At 37.2% G+C, this 20,777-nt stretch overlaps 1 protein-coding gene across 1 annotated transcript in view; it reads left to right on the forward strand.

Annotated features, from left to right (window-relative positions):
* Positions 1-20,771, forward strand: part of SLC39A10 (solute carrier family 39 member 10) — a 54,279-nt gene extending 33,508 nt beyond the window's left edge. Inside the window, exons 8-9 of the mRNA XM_023516929.1 lie at positions 13,367-13,557; positions 19,870-20,771. Coding sequence (XP_023372697.1) covers positions 13,367-13,557; positions 19,870-20,028 — 350 coding nt within the window. The 3' untranslated portion in view covers positions 20,029-20,771. The remainder of the gene's footprint in view (positions 1-13,366; positions 13,558-19,869) is intronic.
* The last annotated feature ends 6 nt before the right edge of the window (positions 20,772-20,777 follow it).

A 20,777-nucleotide genomic window follows, 5' to 3' on the forward strand; every position in this document is an offset into this window, starting at 1 on the left:
TAGTAAGAAACCAAAGACTGTCCATTAGCACACTGTGTGTCGTATTGGTTGTTGCAGTCACTCCCACCTCAATTGGCACATTTAGTTTCTGCATGCTCCATAGTCAAGGAGTTAAAAAAAAAACAGCTTTCTTAATAATAGAGTTGTGTCATCTTTCTTTTTCTCTCTCTCACACACACCCTTAATACACTAGAAAAACCTCCAATTTCCTTGCCACTAATCTACCCAGTCCCCCTTAAATATAGTATCAGGCCACCTCATTTGTGATTTTGTTGAATTGCCCTGACCTTGGATGATTCACAGAATTGTGCACAGAATTGAAAAGGAGTTCTGGAGATTAGGCAGAGTTGTCTTCTTACGACTTACTCCTTTTTCTCTCTGTAGTTTCTCACTGAAGGAGTGATACAGAGGGATTTATAACCATATGTAGAATAAATGTATTATATGTATTAGTAACTATAAGCCCTTGCTACCCAACCTTGAGCTCAGATAAAAAGCTGGATGGAAGAACTCTGCTTGAATTAGCAGCCCTCAGTGAGTCATTTTGACCGCAAATGTCTATTTTATCCCCTTAAATAAAAGGTTGGGATATTGCTTTTGCTGAGAGAGGAAACATTCATTGAAAGTATACTGAACTTTGTCAGAGTGAAAGGAGTTTGACTGCATTTTTCCCCAATGCCTAGTGTTAAATCAGCTTAAACTGTCCCATACTCTAGCTGGCTAAGATACTGGGAAAGGACATAAAGAAATGACCCAGCTTCCTTTCCTGGAGATGGCAGAAAAGGTTTTGGCCCTTGTGTCTGTTATCAAGATTGGAAGTAGTCTATAGACTAAAATAAAGGAAGTAAAAATGTCATTGTGGTGCACGCCTATAGTCCAGCTACTCGAGAGCTAAGGCAAGAGAATCAGTTAAACCCAAGAGTTTGAGGTTGCTGTGAGTTGTGACGCCATAGCACTCTACCAAGGGTGATAAAGTGAGACTCTGTTTCTACAAAAAGAGACTCTGTCTCTGTCTCTTCCCCTTCATTTCAAAAAAAAAAAAAATAATAATAAGAAAAGAAAACCAGTAGAAGGACATAAAGAGGAAGTAAGGTTGAGGATAATCCAGAAGGGCAGAAGAAGGATTGGCCTGTCTCTGGGCATGAACCCAGGAATGGATCAGCCACCTGGGTTCTCTCCAAACAGCCCTACAAGGTCTTGGGTTCCACCAGCATTCACAGACCGCGTCTGCGACTCCTACAGGGATTTTTGACTGTGAGTGTGTACAGTGAGCAGGTTCTTTTCTATAATAGTCCACCATCTTGGTCTACAACTGTTTGTCAAACTCTCTTGACACTGAGTGATGTTTTTCAGTTTTAAAGATAAAATATTCTGATAAATAAATGTAATCATATTATTAACATTCAGCTCAAAGAAATTATAATGTTGTATAATTCACTTTCCTTTTCAGTGAATTTAGGATTGCATAGAAATTCAGAATAAGATTTCTGTAATGTGCTAAATTGTTGAAGGAAGATTGAATATTCATTGTATAGATTTATACGGAACTTTAATGTGTATGTGATCATTATTTAAGACAAGAGTAAAGAACCTTAAAATATATACCTTAAAGTATATTGCTCAGACTAAGTTCTATTTCAAAAATACGGGAGCATTTAAGTTGGGTCCATAAATATTTTTTGTTTTAAAAAGAACTTAATAGTTGGTGTTACTAGATGTTAACATAACTATAGCATTGGCTCATGTTAATTAACAGCTTTGGTAGGTACATCTCATTTGTTGTAGTAATGATATCCTTTGTTAGTGGGAAGGAGAGAATATTGATTTATGAAAGATAAATAGATCTGCATGTTCAGTGTAAAAATCCTGACTGTAAAGACTCCTTTGACTTATTTTTAAAATATTTACACAGATTCTTACTTGATAAGGGAGAGATAAGGAAAAAGAGAGAAAATATGCAGACACCCTTGAGAATTTATAACCCAAAATAAGACTAGGATAAAGATACATTTTATTTATTTTTTAAATGAAACTTTAAAAGATAAAAAAAGTGAAATTTAATCTTTTAAGTTCAACTTTCAGTTATTTTGATTAAAGTAAGATTGAATTACAAATTTAAATTAATAATTTTATTTATTTTTTTATTGTTTGGGATTCATTGAGGATACAAAGAATTAGGTTACACTGATAGCATTTTGTTAGGTAAAGTCCCTCTTATAATTGTGTCCCATCTCCAAGAGGTGTGCCGTACACCTCGGGCCCCCAGTGCCCTCCCTCTTCCCCTCTCCCCATTCCCTCATTCCCCTACCTCCCATCTTGTATTAGATGCTCTACTGCCTTCATATTAGAATTGAGTACATTGGATTTTTCTCCATTCTTGTGATGCTTTACTAAGAATGTGTTTTACCTCCATCCAGGTTAACACAAAAGATGTAAAGTCTCCATCTTTTTAAATGGCTGAATACTATTCCATGGTATACACAATTTGTTAATACATTCCTGGGTTGGTGGGCATTTAGGTTGTTTCCACATTTTGGTGATTGTAAATTAAGCTGTGATAATCTAGTCAATCTAGTCAAATGTCCTTATGGTAAAAGGATCTTTTTTTCTTCCGGGTAGATGCCTAGTAACAGGATTGCAGGATCAAATGGGAGGTCTAATTTGAGTTCTTTGAGGCTTCTTCATGCTTCCTTCCATAAAGGTTGTATTAGTTTGCAGTCCCACCAGCTTTGTAAAAGTGTTCCCTTCACTCCACATCCACGCCAGCATCTGCAGCTTTGAGACTTGGTGACGTGGGCACTTTTCATTTGGGGTTGGGTAATATCTCAGGGTAGTTTTGATTTGTGTTTCTCTTATGATCAGGGACTGTGAGCATTTTTTCAAATATTTGTTAGCCATTCATATGTCTTCATGAGAGAAGGTTCTGTTCGTATCTGTTGTTAGATGGGATTGTTTGATGTTTTTTGTTGATTTATTTGAGTTTTCTGTATATTCCAGTTTTGTTGATTTATTTGAGTTCTCTGCATATTCTAGATTCATACTCTGAAAATATCTTTTCCCATTCTGAAGGTTGTCTTTCTGCTTTACTTGTTGTGTCCTTAGCTGTGCAAAAGCTTTTCAGCTTAATTAAATCTGCTTTATTAATTTTTGTCATTGTTGTGATGGCTGCTGAAGTCTTTGTCATAAATTCTTTCCCCTGTCTAGCATCATCAAGAGTTTTTCCCATACTTCTAAGATTTTTATTGTTTTGTGCCTTAGATTTAAGACATCTTGAGTCAATTTTTTAAGTAGTAAAAGGTATGAGTGGAGCTTCAGTCTTACATATGGTTATCTAGTTCTCCCAGCATCATTTGTTGAATAGAGATTCTGTTCCCCACTGTATTCTTTTGTTTGGTTTATCAAAGATCATATGGCAAGTAGAGACTGATGTCATCTCTTGGTTTTCTATTCTATTCCATATGTCTGTCTTTTTTTGTGCCAATACCATGCTTTTTTGATTATTGTGGACTTGTAATATACCCTGAAGTCTGGTACATTTATGCCTCTAATTTTCTTTTTATTACTAAGAATAGCCTTAGCTATATATTTTTTTCTGGTTACAAAACTAAGCACTATTTTTTCCAGTTCTTCAAAATACGATGTTGGTATTTTACTGGTGATTGCATTGAATCTGTAGATTGCTTTGAGTAGGATAGACATTTTGACAATGTTGATTCTTCCCAGCTATGCCATTTGTTAGTGTCTTCTACAGTTTATTTTCTTAGGGTTTCATAATTTTCTTTGAAAATACTTTCACTTCTTTTGTTAGGCGTATTCCTAAGTATTTCATTTTTTTTTAAGTGACTGTGAAGGGAATTGTGTCCTTGATTTGTTTCCCCATTTGGCTGTTACTGGCATAAACAAAGGCTACTGATTTGTGGACATTGATTTTGTACCCTGAGACATTACTATATTTCCTGATGACTTCCAGGGGTTTTGTGGTTGAGTCTCCTGGATTTTCTAAGTATAAGATCATATCATCAGCAAAGAAGGAGAGTTTGACCTCCTCTATCCCCATTTGGATGCCCTTTTTATCCTTCTCTTGCCTGATTGCATTGGCTAGAACTTCTAGACCTTGTCTGGTTCCAGGTATAAGGTGAAAAGCTTTACAACATTCAGTATGATGTTAGCTGTGAGTTAGTCATAGATGGCTTCAGTTAGCTTAAGAAATGTGCCACATATGCCTATTTTCTTAAGTGTTCGTGTTAGAAAAGGATGTTGAATTTTGTCAAATGCTTTTTCTCCATCTATTGAGAGGATGATGATCATATGGTCTTTGTTTTTGCTTCTGTTGATATGGTGTATTACATTTATGGATTTGCATATGTTAAACCAGCCTTCAATCCCTTGGATGAAGCCTACTTGTATAATTCTTTTTAATGTGTAGCTGCAATCTGTTAGCTAAGACTTTGTTGAGTATTTTTTGCATCAATATTCATTAATGAAGAAATTGGTTTGTAGTTCTTTTTAGTGGGGTCCTTTCCTGGTTTTGGAATCAAGGTAATGTTTGCTTCATAGAAAATGTTGAGGAAGATTCCTTCCTTATCAATGTTTTGGAATACGTTCTGCAGTATAGGTACAAGCTTATCTTTTTTTTTGAGACAGAATCTCACTATGTGCCCCTTGGTAGAGTGCTGTGGCATCACAGATCACAGCAACCTCAAACTCTTGGGCTTACACGATTACTTACCTCAAGTAACCCAGCATCCCAAGTAGCTGGGACTACAGGCACCCGCCACAATGCCTGGCTAATTTTGTGCAGTTGTCATTGTTGTTTAGCTGGCTGAGGCAGGGTTCGAACCCACCAGCCTTGATGTATGTGTCTGGCACTGTAACCACTGTGCTACGGGTGCCGAGCCGGTACAAGCTCATCTTTGAAGGTATGATAGAATTCTGATGTGAGGCCATCTGGTCCTGGGCTTTTTTTGTTGTTGTTATTGGAAGCTTTTTTTTCTGTCTGCAATCTTTGTACTTGATATTGGTCTATTCAAGAGATCTGTTTCATCCTATTTAAATCTAGGGAGAGAGTGTGATTTAATGTATTGATCCATTTCCTCCACAATGTCCAATTTCTGGGCAAAGAGTTTTTGGTAGTAGTCAGAAGTAATCTCTTATATCTCTGTGGTATCAGTTGTTATTTCCCCCTTTTGTTTCCTGATTGGGGTTATTAAAGATTTTACTTTTCTATTTCTGGTTAGCCAATGGTTTATCAATTTTATTTATCTTTTCGAAGAGCCAACTTCTTGTTTCATTAATATTCTGAATGATTCTTTTATTTTAAATTTCATTTATTTCTGATTTAACCTTGGTTTTTGTCTTCTAGGTTTAGGATGGGTTAGCTCTTCCTATTCCATTTCTTTAGGATGATTCATTAGATTATTAATGTTCCCTCTTTCTGTTTTTCAAATGTAGGTAGCTAATGTGATCAGTTTCCCTCTTAGGACTGCTTTTGCAGTGTCCCATAGGCTTTGGTAGCTTGTGTCTTCATTGTTGTTATGCTCAAGGAAGTTAATGATTTCCTTTTTTATCTCCTCCTTGACCCAACTGTTACTCAGCATAAGGTTATTTACTTTCCATGTCTTTGAGTGGGGAATGAAAATTTTTGTTCAAGTTGAGTTCCTCCTTTATTTCCTTGTGGTCTGAGAAGATGCGAGGTATAATTTCAATTCTTTTGATTTTATTGAGGTTTGATTTGTGTCCTAGGATATGATCTATTTTAGAGAATGTTCCATGGGCTGATTGAGAAGAATATATATTCTTTAGCTTTGGGATGGAGTGTTCTATGCATCTATTAAGCACAGTTGTTCTAGGGTCACATTTATGTCCTATTTAGTTTCTGTTTGGAGGATCTGTCCAGCTCTGTAGAGGAGTGTTAAAGTCCCCTGCTATTATGGTAGTATAAGATATCATAATGCTCAGACTAATTAAGGTCTGTTTCAAGAATCTGGGAACATTTCAGTGGGTCCATAAATATTTAGAATTAAAATGTCTTGTTGTTTGTTCCCTTGACCAATATGAAGTGTCCATCTTTGTCTTTTTTGACTTTAGTTGCTTTAAATAAACTTGTATGTGAAAATAAGATTGCAACCCTTCCTTTCTTCTGATTTTCATTTGCATGAAAAATTGTTTTCCATCCCTTAACCCTGAGCTTTACTTTGTCCTTCAAGGCTAGGTATATTACCTGCAGGCAGTACTTTTTTTATTCAGTCAGACAGTCTATGCCTCTTCAGTGGGTAATTCAAGCCATTAACATTTATTGAGATCATTGATAAGTGTGGTGGAGTTCTATTCATCTTATTTTGTGAAAGTTCATTTCTCGGTTTTATGTTTTGTGTCATTATGGAAGCTAGGTATTGTTCTTTTTAGCTTCTGGGTGTTTAGTTTGCTGGTGGTCCATTGTGTTGGTTAGTGTGTAGAATAGGTCTGAGTATTTCCTATAGAGCTGGTCTTGTGGCAAACTTCCTCAATGTTTGCATATCAGTGAATGATTTGATTTCTCCATCAATTGTAAAGCTTAGCTTAGTAGGATACAGAATTCTGGGCTGAAAATTGTTTTAAGTAGGTTAAAGATAGATGACCCTTCTCTTCTGGGTTGAAAAGTTTCATTTGAGAGGTCTGCTGTCACTCTAATGGATTTGCCCCTGTAGGTCAATTGGTGCTTACTCCTTGCTGCTTGCAGAATATTCTCACTTGTCTTAACCTTTGGACAGGTTCATGACAATATGTCTTGGAGAAGCTCTGTTTGAGTTGAGATGACCTGGGTTTTGATATCCCTCTGAAAGGAGTGTGTCAAAATCTTTGGCAATACTTGGGAAATTTTCATTTATAATATCCACCAAGAGGGCTTCTATTCCTCTGGGGCGTTCTTCTTCCCTTTCTGGGATAACTATAACTTACATTTTTGAACACTTCTTGAAATCTCATAATTCTCTCAGTGAACATTCTGTTTTCTCTCTCTTTTTTTCTGTCTCTTTAACTGCCTGTGTTAGCTCAAAAGCTTTATCATCTACCTCTGAAGTTCTTTCTTCTGCATGATCTAATCTGTTACTGATACTTTCTACTGCATCTTTAAGTTCCCTAATTGACTGCTTCTATTCCTTAAGCTCTGCTATATCCTTTCTATATTTTTACAGTTTTGTTTTTATAAAAACAAAAAAATATGTTTTATCCATTCATATTTTGAATTCCCTCTCTGTCATATCTAACATTTCTTTATAAATGGAATCCTTTGTAGTAACTACCTCATGATCCCTTGGAGGGTTACTGTGCTCTGGGTTTTCATGTTGCCAAGATTTTTCTGCTGTTTCTTCCTCATGACTGTTTTCTTTTTGTCTATTTTCTTTCTCTACTTTTTCCTTTGATTTCCTCCTACTCTTTAATTTGCTGTGCCTCTGACCTAAGGTGTTGAAATGTCCTTTTGGTAAAGGACTAAAAGGAAGAGAAGAGTGAAGAGCAAAAAGGGATAAAAGATTTTAAAAAGAGAGTGAAAAGGAAAAGAAAGCGGGGAGTAAAAGGGAAGGCTGACAGAGACAGGAGTAATACTGGTGTACAGTATGGTGCTTGACCCACACCCACAAGTTCCACCCTCTGGGGGGTTGAGTTGGGTAGGAAGTCTGGACCTCTTTGCCAGCCTGAGTAGACACAGTACCCCATCTCCACTAAACAGAAAAGCAAAACAAAAATAATATAAAACAAAACAAAAAACCTTAAGGGATAAAATTGGGGGAAAAAAGAATAACAGGCAGAAAAACTAGCAAAAATGAAGCCTTTATTATTAAAGAAGGAACCAGTGAAAAATTATAATCATAGCTCAGCTCCTGTGGCTCAAGGGGTAGGGTGCCAGGCACGTACACTGGAACTGGTAGGTTTGAATCTGGCCTGGGCCTGCCAAACAGCAATGACAATTGCAATAAAAAAATAGCTGGGCATTGTGGTGGGCACCTGTAGTCCCAGCTACTTGGGAGGTTGAGGCAAGAGAATCACTTAAGCCCAAGAGTTGGAGGTTGCTGTGAGCTGTGATGCCACAGCATTCTACTGAGAGTGACATAGTGACACTCTGTCTCAAAAAAAAGAAAAAAAAGAATTATAATTACACAAGGAAGAAAAAGAAAAATTTGGGGGGAAAAACATAGAAAAAAATTTTTTAAAAAGGAAGAAAACTATATATACATACATATATAAAGTATTTGTGTATATATATACATTTTTATATATCTTGCTGTGTATTGCCTGGGCAGCAGGTGAACTTCTGGAGTATGAGGTGCTAATCAGATTGCTAATACAATTGTATAAAACGGAGACTAGAAGCCTCTGTCCTGCCAAGGAGACCTATTCCCATCTTCCTGATTTCTTTGCCCTCAGTCCCCCAAGGGTTTTAGGAGCCTGAGCTCTCCTCAGCCTGCATAATAGATAAACCTTGACCTCTCTAAACCATATCCCTTGGCTACACAGTGGCTTTCCCAGGAAAGTGTGTGTCACTTGAATCTCTCCAGAAGTGGCTGCCCTGCTTATCAAGTACACCAGAACTAGCCTCATTCTAGGACCCCGAAGGCCAAGTTTGCAAGGCACCTTTCCCACAATGGCTGTGCCCGGCCTACAGCTGAACAATGAAAGCTCTGCTCCTCCTGTTGGCTCATTCCCAGCCCCTGGGCGCTGTTCAAAATCACTTGCTCCACAGCTCCCTCAAGGTAACTCAACTAAGTGCCCAGGTCCAAGGGAAAAATAAAACCTGTAGGGCAGGCCTTCTCTGTTTGCAAACTGTCTGTGCAGTGGCACCAGCCACACCACCTGGCCTCTGCCCTCACAGAAGTACTTGTCGCTTCTCCACTGCTTCCATTCTTTTGGGGTCCTGAAGTCTGCTGCCTCCCTGTGCCCACAACGGTTATTTCTGGGCAGAGCCCATAAGCGAGGTGCCTGGAGTTTTTTCTCCTCAATCTCACAATGCATGGCTGCAAAGAAGCTGTCTCTAGTCTGCTATCTTGCTCTGCTCCCCCCCGCCCCCGCCATGATAAATTTTAAATGAAAGAATTCACTGTTACAAAGATTATTATATAAAAGCCATTTGTACTGTTGGTAGTAATCTACAATTGGAAATTGAAATTTCAAAAAGGTACTATTTGTAATAGCACCAAAACCATTAATTACTTAGCTATAATCTAACAATATACGTAGAATGTGTATGCTGAAAACTATAAATCACCAGCAGAAGAAGTTAGAGGAGACTTAAATGAAGAGGTATGTCAGGTTCAGGGACCAGAAAACTCACTGTGGTTAAGATATTAATTATATGTTTACAGTGCCTTCTTAATTGAAAATCTAGCACGTTTTAAAAACATTTTATATAAAAAGGGAAAGGAACTTGAATAGCCAGAAGGATTTTGAAAAAGGAAAGCACAGGTGATTTTAAGACTTACTGTACAATTCAAGAATAGAAAACAAAATACTGCATGTTTACTTATAAGTGGGAGCTAACTGTGGGTGGGTCCGGGGCATACAGAGTAGTATACTGGGCGTTGGAGACTCAGAAGCAGGGCATGTGGGAGTGGAGTGAGGGAAGGAAATAACCTATTGGGTACAGTGTCCAGGGGTCCTCAGACTTTTTAAACAGGGGGCCAGTTCACTGTCCATCAGACTGTCGGAGGGCTGGACTGCAGGCCCGGGACAAGTTGGCTGCTAAGCAGGGCAGGCAGCAGCAGCAAAAACACCAGGTGGCCAGGTAAATGTCCTCCATGGGCCGCATGTGGCCCTCGGGCCATAGTTTAAGGACCCCTGGGGGGTGACAAGTACACTGAAAGCCAAGACAGTAACCACTATGTAGTTTATCCATATAACTAAAAAAAGCACCTATTCCCCTAAATCTATTAAAATAAAAGAAAAACACCAAAAAATTATACATTAGTGTAAAGCCACCGTAATATTATAAACAGTTGTTATTAGTGAAAGAACAGACACACAAATCAATGGAACAGAGCACAGATTCCTTATATGTATTTTATTTTAACAGAAGTACAAAGCAAATTCCACGTAGAAAAGGTAGTCTTTTAACAAGTGATGCTATAACAATTGGATGTCTACTTTTGGTAAAAAACAAAAAAACCTTTGACTCATACCTCACATCAAAGGAAAAAAACTCTCAAAATATATCATTGATCTAAATGGAGAATTGAAAACGTACAACTTCTAGGAAGAAAATTTAGGGGAATCTCTTTGTGTCCTTGGGTTAGGCAAATTGTTCTTAGATACAGCACTAAAGCATGATTCATTAAAGAAAAACATACTAAAATGGACTTTATACAAATTATAGCATTCTTCACAAAAGACTTCACAAAAGACATTCTTCACAAAACACTCTTAACACAGTGTTAAGAGAATGAAAAGGCTATCCACAGATGGGGCAAAATATTAGGAAAATACCTATCTGTCATAGGTCTTTTTAGACCAGAATATTTCAAAAACCTCTTAATTCAGTAATAGGAGAACGGGTATGGTGTGCCCATAGCTCAGCGGCTATGGTGCCAGCCACATATACTGTAGCTGGTGGGTTCTAATCCAGCCTGGGCCTGCCAAATAACCATGACAGCTACAACCAAAAAATAGCTAGGCCTTGTGTAGGCACCTGTAGTCCCAGCTATTTGGGAGGCTGAAGCAAGAGAATCCCTTAAGCCCAAGAGTTAGAGGTTGCTGTGAGCTGCAATGCCATGGCACTCTATTGAGGGCGACATAATAAGACTATGTCCCAAAAAAGAAAAAAAAATAGGAAAACAACCCAACAACAACAAAAAAGTAGGCAAAAGATGAGAACAGACATTTCACTGAAACAGGTATACAGGTGGCAAATATAACACATGAAGTCTCAGATACTGGATTTGTGATCATGAGCTGGCAAGCATGTGGAACAACTAGAACTTTACATACATTGCTGGTAGGAATACAGTGTCTTAATAATATTAGAAATACACTTACTGTGTGACCCAGTACTCCCTTTATAAGTATCTACCCAAGAGAAATAAAAACTTAAACAGATGAAAATCCTGTTTATGAATGTGTATAGTGGCTTTATTCATAATTGCCCCAAACTGGGAACAACCTAAATTTCCTTCACTGGCAAATGGATAAACAAATGGTTCATTTATGGAATATTACTGAGCAATAAAATAACTTTCTGATATACATATAACGTGGATGAATCTTACATACATTAGGTATGCTAAGTGAAAAAGTACAGACTCAAAAGACCACATGCTGTATAATTCCATTTATGTGACATTCTTGAAAAGACAAAACTATAGGGACAGAAAGCAGATTATTAGTTGCCTAGTTATGAGGGACTTAAGCAAATGTAGGTTTACATGTGTTTATCAGAATTCTTTGAATTCTACATCAAAAAACCCCAAGTTATACCCCACTTTGTTTTAATGAACCATAAAGACAATGAAGGCACTTTTTAATTCTTAAAAATAATTCATTTCAAATCTTGATTATTTAATTAAGGCAGTTTGGTTGTTACTTTCAAATGAACTCAGTTGCTATCCAGTAATATCAGAGAAGATAACAAAGTTCATGTAATTTGTGCCTATGACACTGTAGTTCACTGAGGATTAAATAATGCTCCTTTTTCAACCACTTAGAGTGAAATTATAAAAGACAGCAACGTGTTTTACAACCTAAAAGACACTTCTGTAGTTTCATTTTGTGTTAACTAACCTCCTGCTAAATGAAATTGCCCCTTTAGCACAGTTGGTGGGTGAGTTATTGAAAATAAGGAAGAGAAATTTGTTAGGGAAGTTAAGGAACTCTCTCCTTATAAAGCTGAGACAAAAAGACCGGAGAAAATTAAACAAAACTCCAGGAGAGGGAAGAGATAAAAGCTGTATTAAATCTAGTTCTCAGCAGGAGAATTAAGGTATTTAGAATCAGAAGGGAAAAAATGTAAGGAGAATAGTATTATGTGGAATCTGGAGAGTGGTAATTTAGAAGCCTTTGGTAAATAATCGCCTTAGATACATTACCTTAATTTTCCAAAATAATGTTGCATTATGTAGTTTTTGGGAATCTGTTGGAATATGAAAAAATAATGCCTTGCACTAATTGCTTTGCTGTTACCTTTTACCTACCTGTTATAGACTAGGACCTTCAAACCATGAGAGTGATGAAAGAACAGAATCCTGTATTTTTAGATAGGTAGATGTTGAGATCCAAGCCCAGTCAGTGTTCTGTGTAGCACCTTGCATGTACTAAGTGTTCGGTAATTTGTTGGATGTTTGTGCATTTAGTAACTAAAATAATCATGGTAGATAAAGCTATTACTTTTGACTCTTTGGCATTTTAACATTTCTCTAAGCAATAATCGTTTTTTCCCTGATGTTCCAATTCTAGACAGATGAGCAATAACAGTCTTTTCTCCCTCCATGTTCCCCTTCCTCCTCACTCCTTGCTCCACTTCCCCTCTTCTTTCTCCTCCTTTATGTCAGGGCTGTGATCATGGAGGAATCTGTGTTCCAGGATCACGGATCTGGTGTTTGCTCTGTTGTCGGCATTGATGGTCTTGAGAGCGTCAGCTAGGCTATTTATGTATACCATTATGGCAGCATGTAAAGGTGATGGGGAAAGCTCTTTATTCTTCTTAACATTTTTAAGATTTTTAGAATTAAAGTTTAATTTTTTTCCTAGGGAAAAAATGTAAACATGATAAAGTATATGGAAAGCCCCTGTGAACCTCTGTTTTTACTTAGGCCGTTTTCTTTTGAAGAAAAGGTAGAAGTCAGAGCAGAGAGCTCTTAATTGTTACTTATAGAGAAAGAGAGGAGTAATTGCTTTTTTTGTTGTTGTTTGTTTCTTTTTGGCATTTTCTTGATTTCTTTTATAAAAACTTTACATTTTAAATTATCACATAGTAAGATTGACTTTTGTGGTGTGTATAGTTCTTTGAATTTTAACATTTATACAGAATGGGCAAGCCCCAGGGTCACCCTCAGGATACTAAAGTTTCAACACTCAACAGCTTAGGCCCTGTGCTGCTCCTGTACAGCCATCTCTCCACCTTCCCTGTTCCCAGCAACCACTGATTGTTCTTCATCACCGTAGTCTGAGAGTGGGTTTATAACTTGCAGACTGTCTTCTTCCAGTATCGTGCCTTTGAGATTCACCTAAGTTTTTGCATGTACTATGGTGTAATTAATAAGTAAAAAATAAATCTTATGTAATAAAGTAAGTTATTAAAGGTGTATCTTTTTTATGCTATTCTTAATTTTTTTATTGTTTTTGTCCATTTACATTTGCGTTTCATATTCTGTGGTTTTAAAACTTTACCATTGTGTTCTAATTGCAGGTGATTTTGCAGTTCTCCTTAAGGCAGGCATGACTGTGAAGCAAGCCATTGTGTACAACCTCCTCTCTGCCATGATGGCTTACATAGGCATGCTCATCGGCACAGCTGTCGGTCAGTATGCCAACAACATCACACTCTGGATCTTTGCGATTACTGCAGGCATGTTCCTCTATGTAGCTTTGGTGGATATGGTAAGATTTTTTTTTTTATTTTGTTCTAAAATTAAAAATAGAATCCAGCTTTCAAAAATGGGAGAAATCCTTAGAAGTGGTTTGAAGCTGAACTGTTTTTAAAAATATTACCCATTTTAGGGCCAGGCACAGTAGCTCACACCTGTAATCCTAGCACTCTGGGAGGCTGAGGTGGGTAGATTGCTTGTGCTCAGGAGTGCCAGAACAGCCTAAGGCAAGAGGGTCACTTGAACCAGGCATTGGATGTTGCTATGACCTATGACACCATGGCACTCTACCAAGGTCAACAAAGTGAGACTCTGTCTCAAAAAAGAAAAACATATGTACATATGTATATATACACATACACACATATATAACCCATTTTAAAGATGTGATATTATAAATAAGGTAGGGAAAAATAGTTAAGTAGGAGGATTTCTTTTATGGAAACTAGTTGAGATACTGAAGATTAATAATCAAATAATGTTACTTGAATAACCATTAATGGTTTTTGGAGAGATACTGAGTTATACACTTTGAGGATTTTGCAATACTGGAGTACAAGTGTTTTATTTTTGCTGTTAACAAAAATAATTTATTGAGCTTTATGGCAAACAAGTTGGAAAGTATCTGTTAGGTAAGCCAGTCTTCTACAGGAGATGGTGTCTGTTCCATGGATATATATAATTTATTTTTAAATCTAAACATTAACAATTTTAATTTTACCTTAATACTTCAAATATGTTAGTGTACTTACAGAGCTAACAATTTAGTTAGCTTTTGGTTTTGGTGTTCTTGGCTAAATATTACATTTACATAGTCTCATTTCAAAGTTACAAAGCTTAAAATTCGAATCGCAGAATTAATGCCTATTTGTTGTAGAAAGTTCACACAACATACAAAGAAGAAAGAAAACATTTATATTCTATTACCTGGAGATATAGATATAAAACATATCTATATACAATATAAAACATTTATATTCTGTTACCATCACTGCCCACCCTCCAACCTCTAAAACCTATATAAATATAAAATAGGTTATAAATATAAATATAAAACATTCATATATAATATAAAACATATTTATATTCTGTTACCATCACTGCCCACCTTGCTTCTTATTTCCTGGGGACACCGTCCACTGGTTCCCATCACTTCTCGTATATACTTTGCTGTATCTGTGCCTTTTTACTTTCTTTCCTATTACTGTGAGGAAACTTCCACATTCCTAACTAAGGCTACCTACTTCAAACTGTTCCCTAGAACTTATCCTCTCTTGCTAATTCTCTTAAATTCTGTCTCTCTTGCATCATTTTTCCCCTCTCTGCTGGATCATTCCTATCAACATAAAAACCTTATATTCTCTCTTCTTAAAAAGGTAGGAGAGAGAGACCTCTCTTAACTCTACTTTCTCTTTTAGCTATCACCCTATTGCTACTCTCTTACCAAATCTTTTTTTTTTTAAAGAGACAATTTCCTCTGTTGCCCTGGCTTGAGTGCAGTGGCACAATCACAGCTCTCTGCAACCTTGAACTCTTGGGTTGAAGCGATCCTCCTGCTCAGCCTCCCCACAATGTTTATCTTTTAGTGTTTTTCTAAATCTAACCTTATCAGCTTTTCTGTCTTGCCAGAACTGCTTTTGTCAGATTTACCATTAATCACAACGTTGCTTAGTCTTCATTTTTCTTGTCATAGCAAGTAACATTTGACAGCTGATCATTCTTTCCTCTTGGAAGTGGTTTTTTTGTCAGTAGGTGTCTATAAAACCACAATTTACAGGCCTTTCTCCCACCTTTCTGACCTTTCTTTTTCTCTGTCCCTTTGGATTCTTTTCTTCTCCCCTGCCTCTAAATGTTGACAGAAGACCTAAGAAATTTATATCAGTTCTTAGCTGATGATTCCTAAATTTATGACTTTAGCATAGGCCTTTGACTCCAGACTGATCCAGCTACTTGAGTGTATAACTTAACATGTTCAGAACTCAGCTCTTGATATTCTCCAACCTCACTCGTTGCCCCAGCACTTCCTAAGAATTCTCTGTTTCATAAATGATAACTTCATTCTTCTGGTTGTTCAAAAAGCCTGGGTGTCACCTTTTGTCTCCAGTTTTTTCTGCCCTCCCCACATCCAGTCTATCTTAAGCCCTGTGCCACCCAACACCCTCCTCTAAGACATCATCCTCTTTTCTCTTTTTAGCTGCTCTCCTGCTTCTGCCCTTGACCTGACTCAGCCAGAGGGATCCTTTCAGAGATGAGATCATGCCACTCATGTGCTTCAGACCTTCAGTGGCTTTCCATCTCATTTACAGTAAAAGCCTCAAGGTTTTTACATTGACTTATAGGACTTTTAATCATCAATGAGCATTTTCACTCCCTTCTCTTAATTTTCCCACCATTTCCTGTCTCCTCCCATTCTCCCCCATGAGACACACTGCTTTAGGCTATGGCTCTTCCTGACCACTCCACATAGAATGCCTTTCCTGCAGGCATTGTCACTGCTGGCTCCTTCACTTCCATGAGGCATCCTGTTGAAATACCATTCCCACACCTCCACCACAGTCCATATCCTTTATCCCTGCTGTACCTTTTTCTCTTTTGCCCTTGTATCTCAATCTGTTAAATAAAATACCAGATATTACTTAACTTATCAAGTTCTTTGTCTTCCACACTGAGATGTTAGCTCTGGGAAGGCAGGCATTATTTTCTTATTTTGAGTACTAATGGAAATGCAGTTCACAATTAGTGTTGAATGAAGAATGAATTAATTAATTCTTGTACTGAGGAGCTAGAGGTGTGAAGGAGAGAGTGTTCATTTATAGTGAGGATTTATAGTTCAATGAAGAAAAGTAGCCAGTAATCGAAATCTTCTGATATACAAGTTCTGGCATTTAAAGTTTGCACACTCATCCTTAAAAAAGTGCTACATACTTCATTGCTGAATATCACTACGGTCACCAGATGGCCAAGGGGAGACTTCACAGGTGACTAGTGATAAGAGATATGTAGCATGCCTATGACTATATTCTGAGGAAGTAACCTAAAATGACAACTACTGATAAGCAAGTAAGCAAAAACAAGACCTGACTAATGTGTCCTTTTCAGTAGCATTTATAATGTCACGGTTATATTGGGAATGGTCTCTAAATGTTCAAGAAAAAGGGGACAAACTATCCACATTTTTTTTTTTAAGATTTTAATGACACCAATATTATGTATTTTATAATGCTAAGTAGAAAAATAATGGACTAAAAATTATATCCATATTGTCATCAGGTATATTGGCCAGATTATAATAGTCACACAACAAACATACCATACTAAAAAGTTTATAGAGTGTATCTTGTGAATTTTGGGGAGCATTAAAAAGTTTAAGCAGTAGGATGCCATGATCACATTTTTGTTTTAGAAAGACCACTTTGGCTGTAGGAAGGAAGGTTTTTATTATTTTTTGTTTGTTTGTTTGTTTGTTTTGCAGTTTTTGGCCATGGCTGGGTTTGAACCCACCACCTCTGGCATATGGGGCTAGCGCCCTACTCCTTTGAGCCACAGGTGCTGTCTGGTTTTAATTGATTTTTAAGGCCATTCAATAAGATAGCAGCAATATCAGAAGTTTTAGTTTGAGTCACCTATAAGATATACTGGTAGAAATATCTGGTTTAGGGGATGTGGCCAGTGCTGTTTCAACCAGTATGGAAGCATTTTTGTTTTCTTTTTTTCTTTCCCTTTCTCTTTCTCATTCTTTTCTGTTCTATCCTCCCCTCCTCTCTTCTTCATAGGGCCTTGTTCTATTGCCCAGGCTAGAGTATACTAGGATCATCATAGCTTACATAAACCTCAAACTCCTGGACTTAACTGATCCTCTTGGCCTCAGCCTTCTGAGTAGCTGGGACTACAGTTGTACACCACAACATTGGGTTGATTTTTTTCATAGAGATGGTGTATTGCTGTTATCAGCAAAATCCTGACTTTAAGCGATCTACCCACCTCAGCCTCCCAAAGGTCTAGGATTATAGGTGTGAGCCACTGTGCCTGGCCCATTTATTTTTAATAAGTATGGCCATATTAGTAGGTACTGGTTGACTGTTAGCCGTGGTTATGATAAACAGCATGGGTATTGACATTCACAGTAGAGGCGAATGTGACAAAGCCATAGTGCTATTCTCATTGGTATGTATACATATTTAAGAGGGACTATTTCTGTGAAACATCCTGCATATTGTTTATGCTTAAATGTTATGGAATGTCAGAAATGAAAAACTTCTGTAACAATAAAAACATGGGGGAAGGGGAGGGAAAAGATGCAGTAGGATATAATCTTACTAGGACCATATATAGGAAGTTGCCAGTGTGAGTCTTAATCCAGGGGTTGGTAGACTTCCTGTAAATTGTCTAGGTAGTAAATATTGTAGGCTTTGTGGACCGTATAGTCTCTGTCACAGTTAATCAGTTCTGCCATTGTAGTGATTTCTGCCACAGCTACTTAGCTCTGCTGTTGTACCACAAAAGAAGCCATAGACAATGTGTAAATGAATAGGCATGGCCAGACTCAGCAGAGTGTGCCAGGCCTTGTCTTAGACCATTAGTCGATTTGACAAAGTAATTTAGTATAAGTTTTGGAGAAGAAAATAGCCTTTATTAGCTATTATACCCTACTTGCATAGATTGTTAAACAGGATGAAGAAATTCTAGGATGAAGAAATTCTTAAAGGGCCCTTAGCAAATTGTTAAATATACTGTACCACTGTCAGAACATGGTGATTGGATTAAGTGTACTCATTATTTGATAATAAATAATGATATTTCTTCCCAGGCAGGAAGAATTATGAATTAAGAATTGTGTAACTAACATTACATTTCTCTTTTTTTTTTTTTTTTTTTGAGACGGAGCTTCAAGCTGTCCCCCTGGGTAGAGTGCCATGGCATCATGCTCACAGCAACCTCCAACTCCTGGGCTCAAGCGAGTCTCTGCCTCAGCCTCCCAAGTAGCTGGGACTACAGGCGCCTGCCACAACGCCTGGCCATTTTTTGGTTGCAGCCATCATTGTTGTTTGGTGGGCCCAGGCTGGGGATTTGAACCCACCACCTTAGATGTATGTGGCTGGCGCCTTAGCTGCTTGAGACACAGGCGCCGAGCCTACATTTCTCCTTTTTAAACCCCCAAGTACAAAGGTACTATTTGGAGTACAATGTAGAGTCTAAATGAGTAGCGTATCACCGTCATCTTTCTGTGGATACTGATTGCAATCTTGAATTACATTTGCAGAAAAGTGAAAGCAAAAATTAGAAGTAGTAATTATTTTCATGGTTTTGACTAGGTATGGGTAGGAAGAATTAATGCTTGTAAATGCAAATGTATTTCTTCCATAAATTTTATTTAATAAAGGTTTAATTTTCATTTATTCTGTTGAATTCTGTTGATTCTGATTGAATCTATTGATTATTCTTAAACACAATAGTATAAACTTCTGAAAGTACTGCATCTTTAAAGATAATGACAATTTTTAAATTTATTGGCTGGTCACGGTGGCTAACACCTATAATCCTAGCATTCTAGAAGGCCAAGGTAGGTGGATTGGTTGAGCTTAAGAGTTCCAGACCAGCCTGAGCAAGAGCAAGACTCCATCTCTAAAAATAGCCAGGTGTTGTGGCAGGCACCTATAGTCTTAGCTGCTCAGGAGGCTGAAGCAAGGAGATCGCTTGAACCCAAGAGTTTGAGGTTACTGTGAGCTACGATGTAATGGTACTGTGACAAAGTGGGACTCCATCTCAAAAAAAAAGGAGAAAATTATCAATATTAAAAGAATAGAGTACACTATGAGAGCAGTATGCATAATAACTTGGCACTAGTTAATGCTGAATAGCTTTGGTAGCTTATTTGTTGCTAGAAAGAAAGCATTGGCTTAAAGGTGTAGAGATGCCCATTTGGGACTCTTTTCAAGTGTCATGCACAATGGGAAATGAGAATTTCATATGGAAAGAGGCAAAAAAGTGATATAATTTTGAATTAGTTTTATTTCCTGAAAGATTCTTCCTTTTATCAGAGAGTTTAAGATATATTAATAAATGTGGGAATTGTGACAATCTTTCTGAGAGTTTTATTGGTAATATTGTTTTCTGTCTTAGCATAAAGTAAAATGTCAGAATTGATAAGGTCAGTGAATAGTAATTGGAAAATGACTAAAGCACATATTTTGAGTGTTTTGGGGGGCGGTGAGGAGGGAACAGAATATTTAAATTTATGCAAAAGCATAAAATTTTTCTTAATATTTGACTAAAATATGTCTTATGCATAGCATTGTGTTCAATAAAATAATTATTTTTGCTCCAGCTTCCAGAAATGCTGCATGGTGATGGTGACAATGAAGAACATGGCTTTTGTCCAGTGGGGCAGTTCGTTCTTCAGAATTTAGGATTGCTATTTGGATTTGCCATCATGCTGGTGATTGCCTTGTATGAAGACAAAATTGTGTTTGACATCCAGTTTTGACCATTCCTAGTCATCGCTGCTGATTGCGAGAACGTTACCATGCAGCTTCGCATCTGCTCCTTGTACTGTATGCACATTGCTCAAAGAAAAGTCAGTGGCTTGCGCTGCTTACAAGTTCCATAGATTTGAGCCTAACCACAAAAGACTGGTGCTCAGTACTGTTTTCCCTGCATGAAAGGGTCTTTTAAAATTATAAAACTTGTGATAAAGGGAGGAGAAGATGGGACTCCTTGAACTAATGTTGATATAGGTTTGATTAAGACTTTAAAAAAAATAATCATATAAAACACTAAAGTAGTCTCTTTATTAGAAGGAACTTCTGTGGCTATGCAGAAATAGAAATTGAACCAAAAAAAAAAATCATTTAAACCTTAAAAATATTTTAAATGGACTTTGGGCAGACATTTTGTGTGTGCTGAGAATGAATTGTAGTGCCCTTTAATTTCCCTATGTAAATACATATGGTGATAGGGATCAACTTGACATGATTTTGAAACTACATAAAGTAGACTAGAACTAGAGGAAAGCTCAGGCTGCATTAGAGTATGATTTAGCATTGGGAAAAGCCCTTATTCTTGAATCTAGAGTTACTATTTTTGTATATATTTGCATAGTGTTTAAACTTGCAGCCTAAACTACTGAAATTTGTGATTGTATGTTGATGTGAGCTTCAGTTTAATGAAAGATTCATAATGGTTCTTTGTATTATTATAATACTTGGTGTTTGGGTTTTTTTTTTTTTTTTTTTT

Source organism: Otolemur garnettii, unplaced genomic scaffold, assembly GCF_000181295.1.
Source record: "Otolemur garnettii isolate 467f Iridium unplaced genomic scaffold, OtoGar3 scaffold00100, whole genome shotgun sequence".
In the NCBI taxonomy this organism is placed as follows: domain Eukaryota; kingdom Metazoa; phylum Chordata; class Mammalia; order Primates; family Galagidae; genus Otolemur; species Otolemur garnettii.